This window comes from Zingiber officinale, chromosome 1B, assembly GCF_018446385.1.
Source record: "Zingiber officinale cultivar Zhangliang chromosome 1B, Zo_v1.1, whole genome shotgun sequence".
NCBI lineage: Eukaryota > Viridiplantae > Streptophyta > Magnoliopsida > Zingiberales > Zingiberaceae > Zingiber > Zingiber officinale.
Genome location: NC_055986.1, coordinates 5,809,123 through 5,833,887, shown reverse-complemented (window position 1 = coordinate 5,833,887; position 24,765 = coordinate 5,809,123). Strand labels below are relative to the sequence as shown.

The window sequence follows — 24,765 nt, the reverse complement described above, 5'->3', positions numbered from 1 at the left end:
ATTTTAGTAATTTTTTTTAGTTGTTTTGGTATTTAGTGTATTACAATTTAGGATTTTGGGTTTATATAAGTATCTATTTTTTTTTAATCAACTAATCCTAGAAATGATAAATTCAGCCTATAGAAATTTTCTACTAGCCACCAGGTAAATCGAAAAACACTCTCGAAAGCTTATCCAAATGACCAATATTCCTAGAGTTATCATCCCACTAAAAAAAATCTCTAAGATACATCACAGTTAAAATTCTACTCTTAAATATTTGATTAATCATTTGAAAAATCTAATTATTACATCATTATTCGAGCACAAGCATCAGTTGATGCTAGAAAAACATTTAAATTAATAATATTTTTTAATAATATCATTTATTTTTTATTTTTAAATATTCTTATTAATGAATAGATTTCAAAAAAATATTTTCGACATTCAAATCAATCAATCCAGGATAATGTCATCCGGCGTCAGCTTCTCTTTCCTCCGGCCAATGTAAGTGCCTCACTTGCATGGCTGCGTAAAAAAAGAGGAAAAACACAGAAATATGAGGCTGAATTTCACTTGGGGAAGATCAGTAGACACTTGTGTGGTTATTATCACGCACTAGATTTTGCACCATCACCTCATCAACTTCATGTGCCCAATCTTCCCATAAAACACCAAAAGGAGAAATGGAAACTGAAAACGACTGATGAAAAAGACCCTATTTTATGATTGAATCAGTTAAAACAAAAGTTTCAGGTTTACACTTGAAAAGCATGCATAACCTAAACTATTACTTAGTGTTAAAAACTACTGTATGGTTATCATAATCCTTCCAAATGCTGGCAGGGTAGGCCTATAGAATTGATGGCAGAGGCAAGAAAGGAGAGAATAAAAAATATATATATTTGTTGAGATTTTAAGAGAGGCATCATACTTTGGGATCCTATTATAAAAATTTATTGATTTACTAACCCATTAATCATGTACTATAATGAAAATATTTTGTAAACAAAAAGTTATTCAAAAAATTGATAAAAAAATAATAGACCCAATTAGTCTGAAGATGATCAACCTGGTCTTATAAAATTTTTCTACCGACCATCAAGGTAAATCAAAAAATGCTCATAGTGAGTGATCCAGAAGTCCAGTGTCCCTTGATTGTGCACCTCATTTGGAAGAAAAATTTTCACAAATACGTTATAATTAGGGATCAAATTATGAATACCTAGATGATAACTTAGATATCCTACCGTTGCACTATTGTCAGAGGTAAAAAAAATTGATAAAAAAATAGAAGCATGTAAAAATTATTCAATGTGCTCAAAAACTTCAATCTGAACTCATTTATGTTGCTATGTTTGGCTTGCTCAGTGTTTCTCTATCGAGAAGAAGCAAGCAGTCACAGCTCCATTGTTCTTGGGGAGCACAAATTTGCAGAGATGTTGAGAGCCGAAGCCCCGCATCAACAGAAACCAAATAATAAAGAATATTCAAATAATAAATGTACTATTATGAAAGCAATGGAAATCTTTTTATATCCTTATTGGACTTAACTTGGCTATCAAAGTATATTCACTGGAATTTTGCTCAATCTCTCGGTTCTTTAGCATCGACCACTACCTCCATTATTAGGAGAACATCACCATCATGATGATGATGATGATGATGATGATCCATGTGTAAAATTAAGAAAAAAAAACTAAATATATATAATTGAATTTCAAAATGATACTTAAAAATACAGAGTATATATAACATCTTATATAGTTCAGTTAAGAAATCCTAAATTCTAAATATAAAAAAAAATCAAATTATCCTAAAAACTATAAACAAATAAATATATATAATCTAACATCCCCTCAAACTCACGATGCTACAGTTAGAAGCATTAAGAGTTTGTCGGATAAGAAACTAAAGCGTGAAGCAGAATGTAGCTTGGTAAACATATCAGCAATCTGTAGCTTTGAAGGAATAAAAGACAATGTAATGGTGTTAATTTGAAGATGATGACGAGTAATGTGATAATTAATTTCAATATATTTCGTTCGCTCATGAAAAATTGAATTGAGTGTAATTTGAATAGCACTCTGATTATCACAATATAACGGAGTAGGTTGATGAAGAGAGAGATACTCATATTCGTAAGAAACCAACGTAACCAAACTATCTCACAAGTAGTTGAGGTCATGACACGATACTCAACTTATGTAGAAAATCTAGAAATAACAATTTGCTTCTTACTCTTCCAAGAAATGAGAGAAACACCAAGGAAAACGTAGAAGCCAGTGGTAGATTTACGATCTGTAGGATCATCAGCCCAATCCGCATCAAAGTATGCACGTAGTTCAAGAGATAAAGTAGAAGAAAATAAAAAGCTTTGAAATTGAATGCCCCGAAGATATCTAAGAATATGAAAAACAGCAGCACAATGAACTGTAGTTGGTGCAGTGATAAATTGATCATATGAACAACATATGCAATATCTGGACGAGTCACAGTAAAATAAACCAAGCTTCCAACAATAGTTTTGTACAAACTAGGATCTGACAAAGGTGAGCCATCAAATAGAGAATATCGAGCATTAGTCTCAATAGGAGTATCAACGACTCTATTATCAGTAAGACGAGTACACTCAAACAGATCAGATATATACTTTGATTGGGATGAAAGATAACCTTTTAGGGAATAAGAAACCTCAATGCCCAGAAAGTAGCGTAGCATACTCAAATCTTTCATAACAAAACAACGAGTCAACTCAGACTTCAGAGAAACAATTCCATCAGAATCATTACCAGTAATAATTATGTGATCAACATATAATGATAAAAGAATACGACCGACATTCATACATCTAACAAACAATGTTAAATCATGATTACTAAGATGAAAACCAAGCGAAGTAATCACTATAGAGAACTTCTCAAACCAAGCACAAGGTGCTTATTTGAAACCATAAAGTGCTTTATAAAGCCAGCAAACTTCACCAGGTTGGTGTGAAATACCAGGAGGAGATGTCATATAAACTTTTTCATGAAAATCGCTATTTAGAAATGCATTCTTGACATCCATCTGAAATATTCTCCATCGACAAACAGAAACAATAGCAATCAGAGTACAAACAGTCGTCATTTTTGTAATAAGAGCAAATATTTTCTCATAATCCACGTCACACTCCTAAGAATAACCTTTAGTAACAAAACAAGCTTTGTATTATTCGATAGATCCATCCAATTTAATTTTGATCTTATATACCCAACGAGAGCCAATAGTATGTTTTCCTAGTGGCAACGAAACTAAATCTCATGTAAAAGTCTGATGCAAAGCAGTTAGTTCCTTAGTCATAGCGCTCTGCCAAAGTGGATTACAAACAACTTCTCTATAGGATACAAGCTCAGAAAGATAATGAATAGATGCAACAAATGAAGTAAAAGAATGAGAATAACAAGAGTAAGCAAAATCTTGTAGTTTAGTAGACTTACGAACAATGAATGGATTGATGATGGTGGAGAGAAGGATCATCCGTAACCTCAGGAGATGATTGGTAGTGGCAGAAGGAGGAGCATGTAAAGTGGATATCTCAGAAACCAAAGTACCAGATTCAGTTGAGCTACCAAAATGAGCTGTGGGTGAAACTTCCTCAGTGTTGGTATTGAAAGGATCGATACAAAGCAGATCTAACTATGCAAACTAGATAGAATAGAAAAGAATGGAATATGCTTAAGAAACACAACATGACGAGAGACATATAATTTTTTACTAACGGGATCAAAGCAACAATATCCTTTTTAGTAACACCATAGCCCAAAACGAGACAAAGAGTAGACTGAGAGGTTGACTTAGTACACTCGACATGTGGACGTAAGACAAAGCAAGTACAACCAAAAACACGCAAAGAGGAATAGAGAAGAGCATGCCCATACAATTTCTCAAAAGGTGACAAGCCTAAATTATGTGAGGTTGGAATTCTATTAATCACGTGAGCAGCGGTAATGATTACTTCCCCCCAAAAGGTACTAGGAACACTGGCAAACAATAAAAATGAATGGATTGTTTCAACAAGATGTCTATATTTTCATTCAACCACACCATTCTATTCAGGAGTATCTGTACAAAAGGTTTGATGAATAGTACCATCAAAAGCAAGTAATTGTGAAAAATAATTCAAAATGTATTCACCCCTAAATCACAACGAAAACACTTTATGACACTAGAATGTTAAGTTTTCACAAGAGCTCTAAAGTTGTTGAAAATCGTAAGATAATCAGACATAAGTTTCATAAGATAGACCCAAATATAACGAGTGTAATCATCAATAAACGAAACATAATACCTTAACCCCCTTGTAGGAATAGGAGAGAGTCTCCACACATCAGAATGGATAAGGTTAAATGAAGCAAAAGAAAAAGAAAGACTTTTAGAAAATGGTAAGGCAGAAAATTTAGCCAATTTACAAGCACTTTAATAAGAAATATCAGAACGTTTTAAAGGTCCTAATACTCCTGTAGAAGCTAAAAACTGCAAACGAGATGCTAAAACATAATCTAAATGAGAGTGTCACAAATAAAAATCAGAAGATGAACGACTCAGATGAAAAGATGATAAATCCACACTTGAAGCTATAACTTTTGGTATTTTGAGTTGATCTAAAACATAGAGTCCTCCTTGCCTGCAACCTATCCCAATTAGTCTCTGAAATTATGGGTCCTGAATATAACAATTAGATTACAAAAAGAGACCAGGTATCCAGACTCACATAATTGACTAACAGAAATAAGATTTAAAGTAAGACTCAGAATATAATAAACATTAGTAAGAGATAAACAATATGTAACAATTGAACTGACACTTACTAATGACATAGGAGTACCATCAGCAGTCATAATAGATATAGATGAACAGGGAGAAAAAAACAAAAGATGATAAATTAGATGACATGTGATGGAAGATACCAGAGTCCAAAATCCATAAGGATGAAGATATACTTGAAATACCAGACGATGACAAACATATATGAGAGGAAGCTGACATGGCAGAGGGCTATGAAGTAAGGAACTGTTAAAACTGCTCAAACATATACGGATCAGATTTCCATGAAGCATCTGCGCGACCAAATATGAGAACAGAATGAATAATGCTTAAAATAACCAAACTGTAAAGATACACATATGTACAATCTATAAAAATTAGTGTCAGGATGACCCGTGGTCACACAAAGAATTCGAGATAGAAAAGGATCTCAAACATAAAAATCGACAATACAGGACGTCGGTGTCGAAACCAATAGAAAAGAACGTCAATGCCAAAATCAGTACTACAGGGCGTCGGCACCGAAATCGATAGAAAAGAATGTAGGCACGTCGGCGCCAAAATTGGCAGAAAAGAGAGTTTGCAGCAAAATCTGTAGGACAGGGCGTCGACATCGAAATCGGCAAAAATGGGCGTTGGCGTCGAAATCGATAGAAAAGAACGTCGGCGTCGAAATTGGAAGCACAGAGTATCGGTGCCAAAATTAACAAAAAAAGATGTCGACGCCGAAATTGATAGCAGCAGTAGGAGACGATAGTGACAACATTGTAGCATAAAAGGCGAAACCCTCGCCCCTAGGGCCCCCACCGACCGGACCCACGGCCATTGTGAGGGAGGTAAATCGCAGCACCCGAGCTAACATGGGACGAACCGGGTGAGATACAGGTGTTGGTGCAACATCCCTCAGGTCAAGGTTGACCTGGTTGACCAAGCTGAGTCTTGGTTTGAGTTTAGATGTTTGACAATAAGAAATTGATTGAAGAAGAGTCAAGTAGGTCAAGGTTGACCGGATACTTGACTGGGAAGTCCTAACTGGGATGTTAGGTAGAATGGAAGTCCTGGTGAGTGAAGCTAGGCAAGGGAAAATCCAGATGGATCAAGGATGATCGGACATCTGGTGTTGGGAAGTCCAAGTAGGTCAAAGGATTGACTGGATACTTGGCACGAGGAAATACAGATAGGTCAAAGGGATTGACCGGACATCTGGTGGAAGTCCAAGTAGGTCAAAGGATTGACTGGATACTTGGCACGAAGAAAAGTCCAAGTGGGTCAAAGGGATTGACCAGACACTTGGTGGGAAGTCCTAGCAGGTCAAAGGAGTGACCAGATGCTAGGCATGATGTACCAACAGGTCAAGGTTGACCGGATGTTAGTTTGAGAGGCTTGGAACTTGGTTTTGGGCAAAAACCAAGTGTTGGATCGATCAGTGGATCGATCCAGGAGATGGATCGATCAGTGGATCGATCCAGGCCTTTTCTAGCGAACAGAGAGCCTCTGGATTGATCCGTGGATCGATCCAGATGTCCCAATCGATCAGTGAATCGATCGGGACGATGCTGCTTCGCGCGATAAGCGCTGGATCGATCCGTGGATCGATCCAGGCGTTACTCCAGAGCACAGAGGCGCTCTGGATCGATCCGTGGATCGATCCAAAGCCTCCCCGATCGATTGGGAACATTCGAATCGATCGGGATCCGACCGTTGCGTCGGGTTTATAGCCGCAGGCGAACGTTGTCTTCGGCACCGCTTCTCCGATTCACTCCAGATCTCTCGCCAGCTCCTCCACAGCACTCACAAAGCTCAGATCGCCAGTTCTTGAAGGATCTTGGAAGTTCTCCAAGTCAAGAGGCGGATCAAAGCCAAGAAGAGAAGCTAGGGTTAGGGTTTATACTCATTGTAAGCTTGTAAGCTTGTATTTCTTGTATCCTTTCCCTCTCTTCTTGTATTGAGTCTTGTAGGGCTTCTCCGCCCTTGGTAGTTACCATAAAGGAGAGTTTTATTTAGTGGAGGGGTGTGTGTGTTGGTGTGGATCATTGGATTAGTCACCTCTTGTGAGGTGGATACCAAGTAAACCAACCGTGTTAGCGTTGTGTGATTGTTCTTTGTATTTCCGCTGCACATCTTTGAAGAAACAAGCAACGCCGAGCAACGAGCGAACGCGACGAGCTATTCACCCCCCCTCTAGCTACTTTTGGTCCTAACAAGTGGTATCAGAGCGAGGCCGCTCTTCACCGGAATCATCGCCGGAAGGGTCAAGCATAACAAGAAAAGCTAGAGGGCGAAGAAGTTGGAGCAAATTCATCAAAGTCAAAGAAATCAAAAGGCTCAACTTCAAGATGCAATTCCAAGATGGACTTGGATTTGACACAAGGGTGGCTCCACCATACACTTCCACGAGCTTCGATTCTTGGAAATCAAGAATCGAAAACTTCCTTATGATGGAGATAGAGCAATGGTTTGCTCTAATGGAAGGATTTGAAGCTCCAACAAACTCGAAGGACAAGCTTCTCAAGAAAAGCAAATGGAGCTCGGAGCAAGTCCAAAGGTGCGATGCAAATGACAAAGTGACCAAGCTTTTGGTCAATTTATTGCCAAGCACCATCCTTTGCAAAATTGGAGAATTTGAAGATGCAAAGGAATTATGGAGCAAATTGGCCAAGCTTCATGAAGAGATCCCCTCCACTGTACAAGAGCAAGAAGTATCCAGAGAGGGTGACTCTTTGAAGCAAGACCAAGAGGAGGACTCCGAGGTTGAGAGATGCTCAACTTCCGAAGAAGAGGAAATCCAAGAAGCTTCATCCTCAAGGGAATGCAGCGAAGGGAACAAGGAGGGAGCATACTCCTTGTTTCATATTCAAGATGATGAAGCCTCCACCTCTAGGATTGAGGGGGAGCAATCCTTGGTGACGCCGGATCAAGAAGAAGTAGAAGCTTCTACATCCGGGTCAAGAGACAAAGAGGAGGAAGAAGATTCTACCTCCACAAGTCAAGAAAAATCAAATGGAGGAGAATCAAGGTCCGATCAAGAGGAAGCTTCTACCTCCGAATCCAAAGAAAATGTCACCCCTACAAGCAAAGGTATAAATATTTCAATTAATAATAAAAATCATATTATATGCTTTGAGTGTAGGGAACATGGGCACTACAAGAGCAAGTGCCCTAAATTGGTCAAGAAGAAGGGCCAAGTGACACAAAAAGACAAGGTGAAGCCCAAGGAGATCATCCCCAACACAAAGAAGAGCAAGGAGCATATTATATGCTTCTCTTGCAATCAAAAGGGGCATTACCGAAGTCAATGCCCCAAGGGGAAGAAGGTGGTCAAGGCTCAAGGAGGCACTAGTCAAGGGGGAGCCTCCAAGGTAAAGAAGAAGGTATCTTTTATTGAGCCTATCCCTTTACATTATGGTAAAAAGCATGATAGTTCTAATTTTTATCATTTTAATGCGATTTACCATAAGAATAGGAAGCATGAGGGCTTTAAGGAAAAACATGTGGCCCTACATGCCAAAACTACCCAATCTAAGGTTAGGAAGGTAGATGGACACTTGGGCAAGAACACTAAGGAAAATAGGTACAAGCCCAAAAACAAAAATGCTCATGGGTGTAATGAAAAATCAAAATCTAAGGATTTAATGATAGAAAATCAAGTCTTGAGATCAAGACTTGATAAAATGGAAAAGACCCTAAAAAGGATGGAAAATATCCTAAAAGGGCAAAATGAGCATAACCTAGGTTTGGGATACAAACCCAAAGCTAAAAGGAATGTGCCTAGTTATCATAGGGTTCCATATAGCTATGGAACAAACCCTAAGTCTAGAGGTCAAGTCAAAGATACAAGGGAAGATATCCCTAGAAGTCTCTTTGCAACCAAAGTGACTAAGACTTCTAAGAAGTCTAAGAAAGTCACTAACAAGGTCATAAGGGAGGCTATCCCTACAGTTGACCTAGAAAATGTGACCAAGGCTTCTAAGAAGCCCAACAAGGTCACTAGGAAGGTATCTAGGGAAGTTATCTCTAGCAAGTACCTAGAGCATCCAAGGAGCACCAATAGGTGTTGGGTTCCTAGGAGCATTTTCTCTACCCCATAAATGGGTTAGAGAGTGTCAACTCCGATTAGAAGGATAGTTAACCCAACTTTGAGGAAATTGACACTCAAGGAGCATTTTCAAGGTTTGTTAACCTTTGAAAATGAAATGGAAGTATTATTTACTCCTTGAAAGAGTAAAATGTGTCTAATGGTGGAAGAATTGATTTTAATCTTAAATGGCACATATTGGGAAATTCATAAGAACTACCAAGTTGGGATTTTGGTATGTTCTTAGGAAATTTAAGGCAATCCGGACCTTAATTTAAAAGTGTTACTTTTGTGAAAAATGAAATATGCCAACATTTGAGGATATGCTTAATTTCGACTGGCATAAATTAATCAAGGGAATTAGAAATGCCAATTTAGGCTTTGGCATTTTCTTGAAGCACTTTAGGGCAATCTAGGTTTAAGTTGTAAGTTTAGTTAAGGTTTTAAGGATACTTAGATAGTTAATCTAGGTATATTTTATTTATGCTAAATCTTGCCATGATTATTTGCCCATCATATGCCATGACATCATGTCTATTTTTGCATTCATGTTTTATTATGAAAAATCTAAAAATACCATGTCATGACATTCATACATCATGTAGTTATAGGAATCTTTCTTTTGAAAGTTATTTTATTTTGATGTATGCCATAACATTATCATGCATTAGTTTAATTTCTTGTAATTAAGGATAAATGGCATTTTAGCAACACTTATTAACAAGTGACATCCTAGGTGGATGTCTAATATCTTTAAAATGCCTAGATAGATATGCATGATCCCTAGATTAGGGCAAAACCAAAATCTACATCTCACAAAGACTATAAGGTGACTTGTATGTGGTTTAGTGCACATTAGATACAAGTGAGATGTTAGGATGATGAACAAAGCTCAAGATGTTGATTTAGTGCATTCTTTTGAGTTTTTAGGTTCATCAAAACACATAGTTATGTGTTTTCCCATCATTGGGAAAGCTAATGTACAAGTCATGTGCATTATGCCCAAGGAACATGATGGGATATTGGTTTTGAAAATGTTTTAAAAATGCTTTTGGAAAACCATGGTGAAGGCTATCTTTTGATAGTAATCACCATTGAATAGTTAGACACAAACTTAAAGAAAACGCTAAAGTTTTAGCAAGTTTTCAATTTTGTGTCAATATTTGAAAATATGATGTATTTTCATAGAAAACTATTTTTCCATGATTAAGTATGCCCTAAATAATGTCTACACGAAATTTCATGATTTTTGAATTTTTGTAGAATTTTCTAGGGGTTTCTGAAGTTGAATGAAATGGAATTTCAGCAACTATCAGAGCTCCGATCGATCCATGGATCGATTGGAGTGCCTGAATCGATCCGTGGATCGATTCAGAAGGCAAGTCCCCCGCGAGCAGAAGCTCGCTGGATCGATCAGCCGATCAATCCAGGTAGTCTGAATCGATCAGTGGATCGATTCAAAAAGGTTCAATCGATTGGAACCCAACTCCAATCGATCCAAGTTGCTGATTTTGGCTGGGAAGGCCTGATTTCAGCATCTTTGAACCCCTTTTGAGTCTAGGTAACCATTCCAAACCCCCCAAAATACATTTGTATGCATACAAGGGTGTTTTCATGTGAAAACAAGGATGGAGTGGTTAAGGAAGGCTTCATTGAAGTTTAGGTTGAGGTTTGTTTCAAATTTTGAGTATTTGAACCTCAAAACTTCTAAATTTGGGTTTCCTAAAGGTTTAGGGATTCCAAGTCATTGTTGGTGCAATGACAGAAGTTACCACCATGTCTTTAGGGGGAGGGACTCTTTAAAGACATAAAAAATTATTTTTCATGAACCTTGGAAGGTGGTTAACCTTCTTTAAAGAAAATGCTCATGTATGAGCTTTTGAACTTGAAATGGGAAGTGGATATCCTCATTATTTCAAGTGGGAACTCAAGTGGTTAGAAAATGCTCAAGGTTGGGTATTTGTCTACATTGAGGGAGAAGTTAAGGATAAATGAAGGGTATGAGACCTTCATTATCGTGTTGATCACAACGAGTGATGTTGTGAACAACGAGGAGCAACTCTTAAGGGGGAGAGTCGTCAACAAATGGATTTGTTGATGTGTGCCCAAAGATGGGTTGATGTGTGCCAATAGGGGGAGAATGAAAGGATCTGTGAATGGGTGTAAGTTAGGCTTTCATTACCTAGAGGGAGTGTGCCCTCTTAGGGGGAGAATGAAGAGCTTAATTTATGTGTTTATTACCTAGTGGCATGAAGATTGAGGCTATAGGATTAGCCTAACTTACATGTGGTATTGTAAGTGTTATTGTGGTATTGTCAAACATCAAAAAGGGAAAGATTGTTGGTGCAACATCCCTCAGGTCAAGGTTGACCTGGTTGACCAAGCTGAGTCTTGGTTTGAGTTTAGATGTTTGACAATAAGAAATTGATTGAAGAAGAGTCAAGTAGGTCAAGGTTGACCGGATACTTGACTGGGAAGTCCTAACTGGGATGTTAGGTAGAATGGAAGTCCTGGTGAGTGAAGCCAGGCAAGGGAAAATCCAGATGGATCAAGGATGATCGAACATCTGGTGTTGGGAAGTCCAAGTAGGTCAAAGTATTGACTGGATACTTGGCACGAGGAAATACAGATAGGTCAAAGGGATTGACCGGACATCTGGTGGAAGTCCAAGTAGGTCAAAGGATTGACTGGATACTTGGCACGAAGAAAAGTCCAAGTGGGTCAAAGGGATTGACCAGACACTTGGTGGGAAGTCCTAGCAGGTCAAAGGAGTGACCAGATGCTAGGCATGATGTACCAACAGGTCAAGGTTGACCGGATGTTAGTTTGAGAGGCTTGGAATTTGGTTTTGGGCAAAAACCAAGTGTTGGATCGATCAGTGGATCGATCCAGGAGATGGATCGATCAGTGGATCGATCCAGGCCTTTTCTAGCGAACAGAGAGCCTCTGGATCGATCCGTGGATCGATCCAGATGTCCCAATCGATCAGTGAATCGATCGGGACGATGCTGCTTCGCGCGATAAGCGCTGGATCGATCCGTGGATCGATCCAGGCGTTACTCCAGAGCACAGAGGCACTCTGGATCGATCCGTGGATCGATCCAAAGCCTCCCCGATCGATTGGGAACATTCGAATCGATCGGGATCCGACCGTTGCGTCGGGTTTATAGCCGCAGGCGAACGTTGTCTTCGGCACCGCTTCTCCGATTCACTCCAGATCTCTCGCCAGCTCCTCCACAGCACTCACAAAGCTCAGATCGCCAGTTCTTGAAGGATCTTGGAAGTTCTCCAAGTCAAGAGGCGGATCAAAGCCAAGAAGAGAAGCTAGGGTTAGGGTTTATACTCATTGTAAGCTTGTAAGCTTGTATTTCTTGTATCCTTTCCCTCTCTTCTTGTATTGAGTCTTGTAGGGCTTCTCCGCCCTTGGTAGTTACCATAAAGGAGAGTTTTATTTAGTGGAGGGTGTGTGTGTTGGTGTGGATCCTTGGATTAGTCACCTCTTGTGAGGTGGATACCAAGTAAACCAACCGTGTTAGCGTTGTGTGATTGTTTCTTTGTATTTCCGCTGCACATCTTTGAAGAAATAAGCAACGCCGAGCAACGAGCGAACGCGACGAGCTATTCACCCCCCCTCTAGCTACTTTTGGTCCTAACAACAGGGATAGGGGATTTATTCCCCCGCTGCCACTGAGTTTCGACCCGGTGGCCTCATTGCAGCAACTCCCGCCCCATGCCATCTCGGATGACCCACGGGGTCGACGATAGTGACAACATGAAGCAATAACAGGGGGACGATAGAAAAAATTAGATTAGAGAAAGAGAACTGTTCTAATACTAGGTAGAAATTAAGAAAAGAAATAAAACTATCCATTTTATTGAATAAAAAATGATACTTAAAAATATAAAGTATAAAGTCTTATATAGTTCATTCAAGAAACCCTAAACTCTAAATATAAAAGGAAAAAAATCAAATTATCCTAAAAACTATATATATATATATATATATATATATAATCTAACATCATACTGTACATGGCTGGAAATACGTATAAAAATAGTAAAAAATTGAAGATGTTTACTACTGTCTATCTCGACACTTGTATCAGAAGATGGCATGCATCATGAAAGCAAGTTTCCACAACTTCCATGAAAAAATTAGATGTGCAAGGCTCAACTTGGTTTTTATAGATTTTGTAAAATACTGGAGAATGGTGAATAATGATAAGGGAATTTCCGGAATTTTTGAAAATTTTTTGAAAATTTTTCGGAGCTTGTATGGACGAGTTTACGGGGATAAAATGGGGCCCGGGAAAGTCTGTTTAGGCTACCCCGTTTTAACGAGGAAATGTTGATTTTCTTCATTTCCTTTTCTTTTCTTTTTATTTTCTATTTCTTCATTTTCTGTCGTTTCCTTCTTCCTCACGTGCCCTAACCGCTGCCGACCTCGCGATAAGCCGATCCCCACTTCTCCCCTCTTCTCATCTTCTTCCTCACCGATTCTGCCCTAGGTGCCGGCGCCAAGCCGATCCTCTTCCCTTGCTTCTATGCCCTAGTCGCCAGCCACTCGAGTCGCACACCGTCGGCCGCCTGTCCTCAGCAAAAGAGCGCGCCGCCGACTGCCGCCGGTCGTCTTCACCTCTTCATCTAACAGCGCTACCCTAACTTTGCTGGGCCAATCGTCGCTGGAAGGGAGCTCCTAGCCACACCGGCACTGATCGTCTTCCTCTGCTGCCCTAGTTGTGTTCACCGCTGCTCCTCTTCAGCCCTAGTGCCGGCAGCCGACTTCACCGTGCCCTAGCGCTGACACAAATCCAACACACTCCTCTTGAGTGTGCCCTAGTATGGAATCCAAGCCCTAGTTCTTCCTTTTGTTGCCACTGTCGAGCGAGCTTGCTTCTTCCCTCTATTTTCGGCAGTCACCTCTGTGCCAGCCACCAAACCTGCCACTGCCCTTGATCAATCCACGGTGAGGTTCAGTTTTTGGTTGGGAATTCTGTAGACTCAAGGATTTTGATGAATCTTTTCCCTTTGTGATGATCTACTGTTCTTGATTAGAATGTTTGTGTTGTATTATGGGATTGATCACTGTGGTACTGTCATTATTTTTCCACAGCAGCTGTGATTTTTCCATTCATAATTACCCGCAATACCCTTGCTGTGAGAAGAGGAGGTAAGGGGAATAAGGAGGACTTGCTGTGGTTTTCTTGGTTTCGGCAGAATTCCATCTAGCAGCACTTTGTTTCCGCAGCGGCTGTGAGTTTGAGGTATGTTGTAGGAATTTGACTACAGGTTGTAGTTTGATAATGAATCATGTGTAGATTGATTAAATTTATGTGTTGAAGTAGGTATGATTGGATTATGAATAATTAGGGTTAATGAAGCTAACCCTAGATGGTCGGTGGATTAGGAATTTGTTTAGCTATTTGTTTATAATTAAACTTAGCTAAACTGTACCATTTACTACAGGACTTTGACGCGAGACGAGTATCTCGACGTCGTATTTGGACCAGATTGGACTTTTCGATTGGAGGCGGGTACCTCTTGACTTATCTTTTATGATATTGTCAATTGGATATGCATAGTATTTTATAGCTACAAGCAATGATCATGTTTGCCTTTGATATGTCACGGTTTGATACCCATAGCATGTTCTGTTTTGTCGCTTGTTATGTATCCATGATTATACCTCATGATTATTGCCATGAGTACCTTAGTTCCTTGAGTAAGTGACATACCATGTTTTACTGAGTTTAGGACTAGATTCTGGATTTTTATTATCTGGCATGTGTACCTATATTTTTATATCATGTTTGATCTGTGTACCTAGACCCTTTTGCTTTGATCCATGTATATTGTTGGTACATATTTTATGGAGATGGATATGTTCAGGACCTAGGTTGTTATGCCATAGAGGACATGTATACTCTAGATCTGTGGATTTGACTTACTGGTACTAGGGTACACATTTTTATATATATATGGATTTGGTTCAGGATATCGTCATGCTTAGCGTCATGCATCATTCGCATGATTGCATGCTGTGCGATTGTCAGCTCCATTATTATTGAGCACATCGCCAGTTACATGTATCTGCACACACGACCACTCATGGGTTAGTGTGACGCAGCGTTGTAGCATGACAGGGATCCCTCCCCGTCATCGTGTACCGGGAGATGAGAGCATTGAGCTCCCCCATTTATGATTTGGGGTAGGAGGATAGGTGTACTCCGACAACATCCCGTCCACTCGGTCACTCATCAGGAGCAGTGACGTCAGAGTCCACGGTTGTCACAGCCCTACCCACTCGGTCTCACCATCATGTGTGAGACGGCTGACTGGAGAGTAGGGGTGACCAGGACATGTTATTGGCATCATACGCATTGATGCATTTATTGCTTGTGCTTGCTGCATTTATTTGCTGCATTTGGTTGGATGCATTTGTTTGACATGCATACAGGAGGCATATTGTGTATCTGATTTGACGACCCTTTTGTTCTGGATAGGAGTTCCTGGTGAGTACAGCTTCCTCAGTTACCTTTCAGTTTTGCATATTTCCTATATATGATTAGGAAGCTGAATTCCATGTTATTGCTGTTAGATATATCTTATTAGGCATGTCTATTGGTATTCGCTGAGTTGTTAAACTCACCCCCATGGACACTATCTTTTTCAGGTACCAGGTTGTTTATGATGTCGCTTGGAGTATCCTGTCTGCTGGTCCCCGCATCACCTCAGAAGATCTATTGGTTTCATTTATGTTTTGTTTGTTTTATGTGTCAGTGTGTTTAGTTTGTGCTCCGGTTTTGTTTCTGGAGTTTTGAAGTTGTTATGTGGTATTTTGTATTATTGTTGGTTGTGTAAGCCTAGCCAGCTAGCAGTTTTGTGTTTGGTTTGTATTTGGTTTCTGTCATTTTCCGTTGTGTTTTGGTTTTGGTACAGCCGAGTGGGTTGTATCATATAACTGCGTGGTTGTGTGTATATTCCAACCGCATGTGGCTGATGTATATTGTGCATGTAGAAATGATTCAGATTGTCAGCTGTACAGGGGAGGTGCTGCCGAAATTTCTTCGGACAGGGACTCCCGCCACTCACTTGGCTATCAGGATTCATAAACTCTAGTACTTATCCTGGAGGTCTAGAGTTCGAATCCTGAGGAAGGCAAAAATCCACTGACCAGGGGTGGGAAGACATAGTGAGTAACGGCACGACCGAAAGTCGTCGGATGACGACATAAGGGGTCGCCAGTTGGGCCGCCATTGTGGCCGCCCAAGGAACCACCAAGGGGCTACCAAATGGGCCATCGATTGGACCACCCAAGGGGCCCGGTCGTTACAGATTTATCAATCCTTTGTGATTCGAGTATTTACTTTAACTTAGTTCTTATTTAGTAAGATAAAAAGCGACTCCTATTTCTGCATACCGCTTACCTACTTTAAACTTCCATTGACAGAAACAAAAAAAAGTCGACATTGATAACAATTACCAGACATTGTTCTTCCACTGAACAAGGCACTTCAAGCCCTTTTCTGAAGTCACACGGGATGAGAATATAGAGGACAATATTATAGAGTTGGTCAGTGTATCTAACAGAAAAAATCAAATTAAAGGGAAGGAATGATGACTACTGATACAAGGATCACACTTTAAAAGGCTGGAGCATTTTTGTTTGACCATCTTGTCCACAACAAGACCTCTAGGATGATGGATGCAGTAAGAAGTATAGCAAGGTTGAAACCATAGCCAATCTTCCACGAATTCCCTGCGTCTCCAATTCGAATGCCAATAACGATGTTCACTGCAGCGAAAAAAAGAGCGAGTCTCCCAAACCAATGGTGATACCAGTTCCAGTATCTACGATATTTGGAGTCTTTGTTGGGTCGTAGAAAGAAGGCTAGGATCTGTATGATCAGAAGGAATTAGCATGATGTTTCAGTTGTAAATGCAATAAAAAGAAAGGTGAACTCTCTAAAAAGGAAACTTTAAACATTCGATAGAGAAAGACAATATAAACTTTTCTGAAGGAAACCACAGTATCATACTTGATTTGCAAAGAACATAGCAACATAGTTATACTACTTACGCCAATGTAACACAATGAGAAGGGAAAAAATTACTGAAAAATTAAGGTGAATAAGGAAACTAATTGTTCTCTATCTCTAATTAGTTGTTTTGTCTATCCCAGTGATCATTGGGATGCGATTGCTATTATTTTAGTTTTTGTAAGAAACAACAGCCATTTGAAACAAAAATTAGACAATATTTAGAAAGTCACATCCTTATTTCTTGAAGGTAATTTTGAATCTCAAAAATCTAAAGTAGACAATGTAACTTAAAATTGATAATTTCAGCAGCCTCTTCCTGATAGGAAACAGCAAAGAACTCCATATAACCCTATTGATAGTGCTACATATCAATCCGTCTCAATCCAAATCTCTATCCAAACGATCTACCACAATCTTGTTTCTTCCTTCTTGACCCAAGATTATGGACTGACTTTAGTCTTGAGAACTCAAAGGTTAATAGATACACTGACAGGCCAGTTGTCTTCGTATACTAATATGTTCTCTCCAATTTAACATCAGCCTTGAGGCACTATAGATAATATGTTAAGCAATGATCTTGGAGGCAATTACAACTGGAAATTCTAAATACTTCAAAATTTTAGAATCATTGTATACGGGAAGACAATTCATGTCAAATTAATATATTCAAAAAATTACCTGAAGGATACCAAGAACCAGAACAAAAATGCCAATTCCTCTGTGAGTATAGACAGTAGCATGCAGCTTGTCATATAATACTCTTCCAGCGATCACAGCCGCAAGACCGAACAAAAATCCCATAAATTGAATGACTGTATGCAAATAGTACCATAAAGGATCCCACTGCCTGCAATATCTTGCAACAATTGCTCCAATTGGCAAAAGAACACCCCAACCAAATATAGCTAGTGCTCCATGTGTCCTTTTCAGCTTGGACGGATAAGAAGAAGATGATGAAGTACCTGAAAGATTTGCAGAGTTCATAATATGGTCAAGTGGACCAGAGGAAGCCATAAAAATGACACGAATGTATTCGGGTTGCCGGTTGTGTTTATGAGTACTCTAACTAAATTGTGTGATTCATCCACTCAAAAGATTACCATCTGATTTATCATCGTGTACAGTTAATTGACGGAACGTAGCTGTTTTTCCACTGTCAGATGACAATTTACTTCTTAAAGTAACCACTAACCATGAAGGTCAATATAAGTTAGTCTGAGGAAAAATAGGTTGCATTAAGTTTTCTACTGATATGATACCTTTCTCAGATAAACCAACAAAAGAATTAATTTTCATCTGTGATGAATCACATCCTTGTCTTTTGGAGTGGGTAATAATGTGTCAGGAACTGGGGAAAATGTATGATCTTCTACAGTTAAAGAATGAGCAGGAGTTTTTATCAGCCCTTGGATATTAAACATCAATCTGATAATGTTAGGGTCCATTTGGAAACTGATTTTTTTTCTCCAATTTTCATTTTTAGAAAATAAAAATTATTACAGAGAATATATTTGACATGAAATAGAATTTAATTTTTCTAAATAACTTTGATCACCAGCTAGAGGGGGTAAATAGGAGGTCACCCATTTCATTCGCTTTCCTACACTTATTAGTGCAGTGGAATACAAAACAAGATAGAAAGCTAATCTAGAAGACAATATAGACAAGAAGAACAAAACCTAACACATTCATTTAACGTAGTTCGGAGATGGTGCTCTTACTCCACGGCGTGCCCGTAAGATGGGCGATCCCTCAATCCGTCGGTGGATTAGTTCCCAGCAAACTCCGGCTAATGAGCTACTCCTTCTCGGTGGAGAAACCTCACCACAAACTCGATCACGCTCACTTGGATCACGAGAGCTTGGAGACTCTAATTAAGGGTTAACCACCTCTAATTTCGTCACCCAAACCAGCCATCCCAAGCTCCACTATATAGAGCTTAGGGGAAAACATCCAAGCTATTTTCCCACTACCAGTCAACTAGCTTCTATAAAAAATCGACTGTTACACCTCAAAGACTCGATACAGATGACTGATGAACATACCGGTCGACTGGTCACCCTAGGCTGAACAAACAGAAGCTCACACTTGCTGTTTCTCAACCACCAGTCGACTGGGACATATACCAGTTGACTGGTAAACCCTAACACTAGGGTTTTTACCTCAAGTACAATCACTTAGCAATCGTCCTCGCCTGCACAACTTGACCTTGCCTTCTAGCCTTCTCTACCAGCTCTGCGTCCCTCAAATGTTTCCCCATCCTTCACGCTTTGCCTTCAAGAGCTTCCTTCGGCCTTATCCTTGTTGTCGGGTCTTCCATTGCCAAGAGGCTCCTTGCGTCTGGGACTTCAACCTTGCTAAGAGCTCCTCACTCCGAGACTTCATCTTTGCCAAGTCACACTTAGACTTACGTTGCCAAGATCATACTTAGACTAACCTTTGCCAAGATCACACTTGGACTTTTCCATTGCCAAAATCACACTTGGACTTTTCTTGTTGTATCTACCACTGCACACTTAATAGCGCATATCAAATACAACAAATAACCTAACTTAAACCTTTGCTTGAATATAAAAACCTAGGGTCACACTGATTACTCCAACAACAACAACAACTTTACCATTGTGCCAAGACTCCTCGTATGAAATTTATATGAACCCACCTCGTCTTCCACAATAGCGTCGTGTTTGTCAAAGGGCAGAGACGTCTTCAACAACTCTTCATCACGGAGCTTCTTCTTGTGGTCAAGAAGGTAGTGGAGGGAGTAATTGATTCTTTCTATGGTATTTCCCATACCGAGCACTCAAAATAATAACTATTATGAAAATTAAATCTAATTTTCAAAGTTGCTTAATTATTATGGGTCTGGGCCATGTCCGAACCGACTCAGCCCGTGGTGGGGTCTCAACGTTGCTCCATCTAAAGACCAACCAACCCACCTGTTGGGTCTCAGCGTTACTCCATATAAAGATCGACCTACCTTATCTTCCACAATAGCGTCGTGTATGTCAAAGAGCAGAATCGTCTTCAACAGCTCTTCATCACGGAGCTTCTTCTTGTGGTCGAGAAGGTAGTGAAGGGAGTGATTGATTCTTTCTGTGGTATTTCACTTCCCAACACTCAAAATAATAACTATTATGAAATCTATATGAAAATTAGATCTAATTTTCAAAGTTGCTTAATTATTTTTGTCCTTTTATATATATATATATATATATTAAGGGCAGCCCGTGGATGAAACTCGAACCGATCACACAATAACAACTTTACCATTGTGCCAAAGCTCTGCTTATGAAATCTATATGAATCCACCTAGTCTTCCACAATAGCATTATGTTTAGGGATGACAATGGGTCAAGTTCGAGTTTAATTCCATATCCTCCGTCCCCATACCAATACCATTAAAGGATCGGATATCTTCTATACTAATAATTTGTCTTCTTTCCATCCAACTATCATCGTTCAACAAAAGCATATTAGAATTAACATCATATTAAAAAAACATATATAATTTAAAAAAATAAATTAAACATCTATATAGTCTACTCCTAACATTAACAAAAATAGTTAAGTGGGTTTGAAAAAAGATTTTTTTTTTAATATATATATATATAGAGAGAGAGAGAGAGAGAGAGAGAGAGAGAGATGAAACTCGAACACACAACTACACCTTACCATTGCTCCAAGACTCCTCTTATATATATATATATATATATAGTTTTCATATTTGACTCTAAACAAATTACATCAAGATTCACTCATTTTTAACACTTGCAATTTCCTCCCAAACATTTTACACAAACATCGTATGTGACCAGATTATTATATCCTGCTCCTTATTCTTCTAAAACTTATAATTTGGTCTAGAAATTTTACACTGACATTTAAGTTTTCATGTTTATTAATTTCTCTAAATTTTTTTATATTTAATTTCACTTCAAACTTTTTTAGCCAATTGCACTTTTTTTCCTTTCAGTCGACCCTACCTAGTGAATAAAGTTTGGTGGTTGTTGTTGTACACTTCTTTTCTTTCAAAGTCAGCAATTTTTTTATTTCACTAGCTAAATTTTATTTCACTCTCACAATTGTATGATTGCTCTATTTCCCTAATGTTAATATAAAATTATAATTTGCTCATTCAATTCTTTTTTGTGTTTTCAATTTCATTTTACATATTTCATACCACCCACGGCAGTTTATAGTTTTTAATTGTCTCCTAAGATTTTTTTTTAATTTCACCCTTATATATTTCCAAATAAAACTACACTTTGCAACTCATTGATAATTGAAATAATTATGTCTTAAAACTAAATAATTTAATAAGGAGGATGATTATTTAATGATAAGGATAATTATTTTGTCTAATTAATATAATTTATTATGTTGATAGTTCATTAGCCGTTTGAGTATTATTCTAATATTTATCTCCTCGATATATTTCCATAATTTACATAGTATCATAAATACTACTGTTACTACTAAAATATCACGATCAAGTATACCAAATAAAATTTCGTAATTTTCACTTTCAAAACTTCTTCCGTTGAATTATTTCAAACAAATTTCCATTTGAAAATTAAAAAAAAAAAAAACTTTCATGTCAGAATTTTCAATTTCATTGAAAAGGAAATTATAAAAAAAATGGATTGCTAAATAGGGCTTAATTAGATGTCACTTCTAGTTACTTGAAGGATTTTACAACTTCTATTCAATTGAAATAACTTAAAATCTTCTACATTAGTTGGTGACTTGATTTTATAACGTAGTGATGCAAATTGTAAATTGCAGTGGGAGAAAAAGAATACTTCAATGAAGAAATTTTGACCTAACCATGAAAAAGAAAAAGAAACTTAGGTGTGGTGGGCATACATGGTTGGATTAAGACTCGGAAGCAGCTTTTTTATTTGCTCACCACTAACACAATGGACATGCACAATGACAGTGGAAACATGCATATCCAATCGATGGAAATTTGAATTCTTGTAAGATGATAAAGAATAAAAGAGCATAAATTATATACCTGTTGAAAAATCAAATGAGACAGACGTCTTGTCATCATGCTCCTGTAGTACATTGTTGACTGGTGTTGCTGATCCAATAGCAAATAAAAGTTGCTGCTGAGAAAGCCGAGCTGAAAACTTCAGCTGGAACGCCAGATAAATTTTAGCTTGATCAACAACAACAGAAGGTGTGGCCGCAGCAAAGAGTAAGTTCCCCTGGTCAACCTGCACTTGTTGGCTAGTCTGACCACCAAGGTAATACCTTTGGATATGAGGTAGGCCAGTTGTCCCCACCCAGCCAACCACAGCACTGGAACCAACCATCATTCCATCCTTGGAGAATCCCATTCCCACCCAACCACTTGAGTACATGGTAGATAACACAATGCTCAGAACGTTGTCTTGGTCCTGGTAGTACTGCAAGAGCCAACCATGTTTAATTCTCACTATGATGTTCTTGCTGAATGAATGCTGCTTTTGGTTAGTTCAAGTGAAAATTTTGTCAATCCAACATTTTGAAGATGTTTTTACAATCTTTATCTCAACCTATCCACTACATAAGGGCTAACTTCATCATCTTTCAAAAATTCATTTACATGGTAAAAAATCACTACATGACATTGTTGTTATATGTTAAAAAAAAAAGTAGTAGGACATGAGATGAGAGGATAATCTCTCCCTTTAAACTCACATCTCAAGAAGAGGTTCTCAAAATATATTTAAATAACATAGATTTTTCACCTATGCGCCTTAGCATTTTTGGTTGAATTTGTCTCTCTTGGACTTTCACATGATTGGAAAAAGGAGTACAATGTGAGATGAGGAGAGGATAAAGTCTAGTCGTTAGTCTCACATCTCAAAAAGAGTTCTCAAGATATATTTAAATGTCAAAATATCTTCACTGAAGTGTTTTGGTATCTTGGATCTGATTAGGCTCGTTCGGGCTTTCACAATATAATCCTAATAATGCAATTTCTGAGGAAAAGTTAGCATAAATCCAATCAAGCAATGGAGGAAGCAAATGATCTCAAGATGTTGTGCAGCACAATAACCAAGGCCCTTACCAGCAAGCTAGGCGGCATCTTGGTTTCCAATCTGATGCTTAAATTACGCGTTTAGAGTTTAATGGAAGGGGATGAGATAAAAGTCAACTTATATGAGCATGGAAGCATAACTACGACGAATATGGTCTCCTCCAAAATACATGAGATTTTCTGGACACCACGAAAATCTTAAATCTAATTAAAGCAAAAAAAATCTTGCTCCGGATGAACAAAAGCCAAAAAGCATCAATCTTTCTATTCGAGATTAAAAATGCATTTTCGGCGATAAAAAAATTAAATTAGTAAAGCTAGGGTTCATACCCTGAGGACAAAGTTGTTCCAGACAGTCTTGCAGGCGAGGCTCGAGTAGTTGCCGCTGAGACTGGCAGGCAGCTCCGAACTACAACCATCCTGTTGCGCACCGACGGCCACGATCGCGAATCCCAGAGCAACTATTAGGGCAACTACATTTCTCCCCATTGCCGGAGACGACGACGAATCGAGAAGCGATGGGAGTCGAGAAGAAGAGCAGCGCCAGTGGAGGAGGTCAAGGAAAAGAACATGTCGCGAATAATCAAGTGGTTAGTTGATGAAGTGGGACCCCAAGCCATCTGCCCTCCAGATCTGGTTGAGCAGACGACCGAAAAAAAAAATGGTAAGATATGATTAATTTTTTAATTTGTTAAATATTTTTTGTGTTTATAAATTTCAATTTAAATTCCAGATAATCTTGTAACCCAATTTCTCAAATAAAATAAAAAATACCTCAAATATGTTGGAAAATTTATTGAAGAACTTGGAAAGAGAGAAGAAAACAAACTCTATGGGAATCAGAATTTTGGATCTTATAAATTTGCTTTGAAAAATAATTATGAAAAAGAAATTCAACTCCATGGTTGAACAAACCAACCTACTTAACTACTTTGTTGATCGGTGCAACAACACCATCACCCATTCCAACTTATTTTTATAATTTACAATTAGTTGGAATTTGGAAATTTTAAAAAAATTTGACAATTATTTTTATTTTGTGGACCAGATAAATTAATATAGCTTATGGATAAAGCTTTCTTTTAGGTGACATTCCAGCTGCCTTATTTCAACTTTTAGTTGACTTGGAATAGTTTACCTAGTCAGGTTCCTTCTCAAATAAACGTTTTAATATTTTGGATTAAATTGAAATCCACCGTCAAGGTTAAGGGCTTTAGCCCAAAACTAATTCGTGATAATTGGGCTAGATTCCGGCCCAATGGGCCTAACACGAAGACATAGAACCATGATTAAATTAATTAAACCAGTCCTCTTTGCTTTGTCTTAATAACCTCAACTAATCATTTCTTAATTAGACAAGATTCTCAACAGGAGTCGTCCAAAGAATCCAATCATTTCCCTCGAAATCCTTAATTACGGGATTTCCTTCCATTATTTTCTCTAATCCAGCGCTGATGAACTCCCCAAGTAATCATTGCACCAACCAATTTGAGGGCCCAAATCCATTCATCTTTATCGAAGTCGTTGAGCCACAGGAGCACATGATGAACAGAGAACCAAAAGCTTTCCGCCCGCAGCAGGACGGAGACAACCAGCTACAGCAAGGCATGCTAGAAATTGAGATGTGAAATCATGCAATCAGTGGGTGAGTGCTGTCTTGCATCGGCAGATCAATAAAGGACTAGATATATTGAAATAAATTCCGGTGTGTCGGAATCGAGACGGTAGCCTCTGGCTGAGGAGGCCGCATTTGCCACCCAATTTCTTGTGGACATTTCGTCGAACACATTTTCCTGCATCCTCACAGAGAGAGGGAGAGGGAGAGAGCC

General features: G+C 38.6%; 1 protein-coding gene across 1 annotated transcript; it reads right to left on the bottom strand.

Moving 5' to 3' along the window:
• Positions 1 to 16,303: 16,303 nt before the first annotated feature.
• LOC122048161 (cytochrome b561 and DOMON domain-containing protein At3g61750-like) lies at positions 16,304 to 23,507 on the bottom strand. Its single transcript, XM_042609760.1, has 4 exons — positions 23,267 to 23,507; positions 21,923 to 22,319; positions 17,581 to 17,864; positions 16,304 to 16,758 (listed from the first exon to the last, which is right to left on the bottom strand). The coding sequence occupies exons 1-4, from the start codon at positions 23,423 to 23,425 to the stop codon at positions 16,504 to 16,506; spliced, it is 1,095 nt and encodes a 364-aa protein (XP_042465694.1). The 5' UTR covers positions 23,426 to 23,507; the 3' UTR covers positions 16,304 to 16,503.
• Positions 23,508 to 24,765: the final 1,258 nt, after the last annotated feature.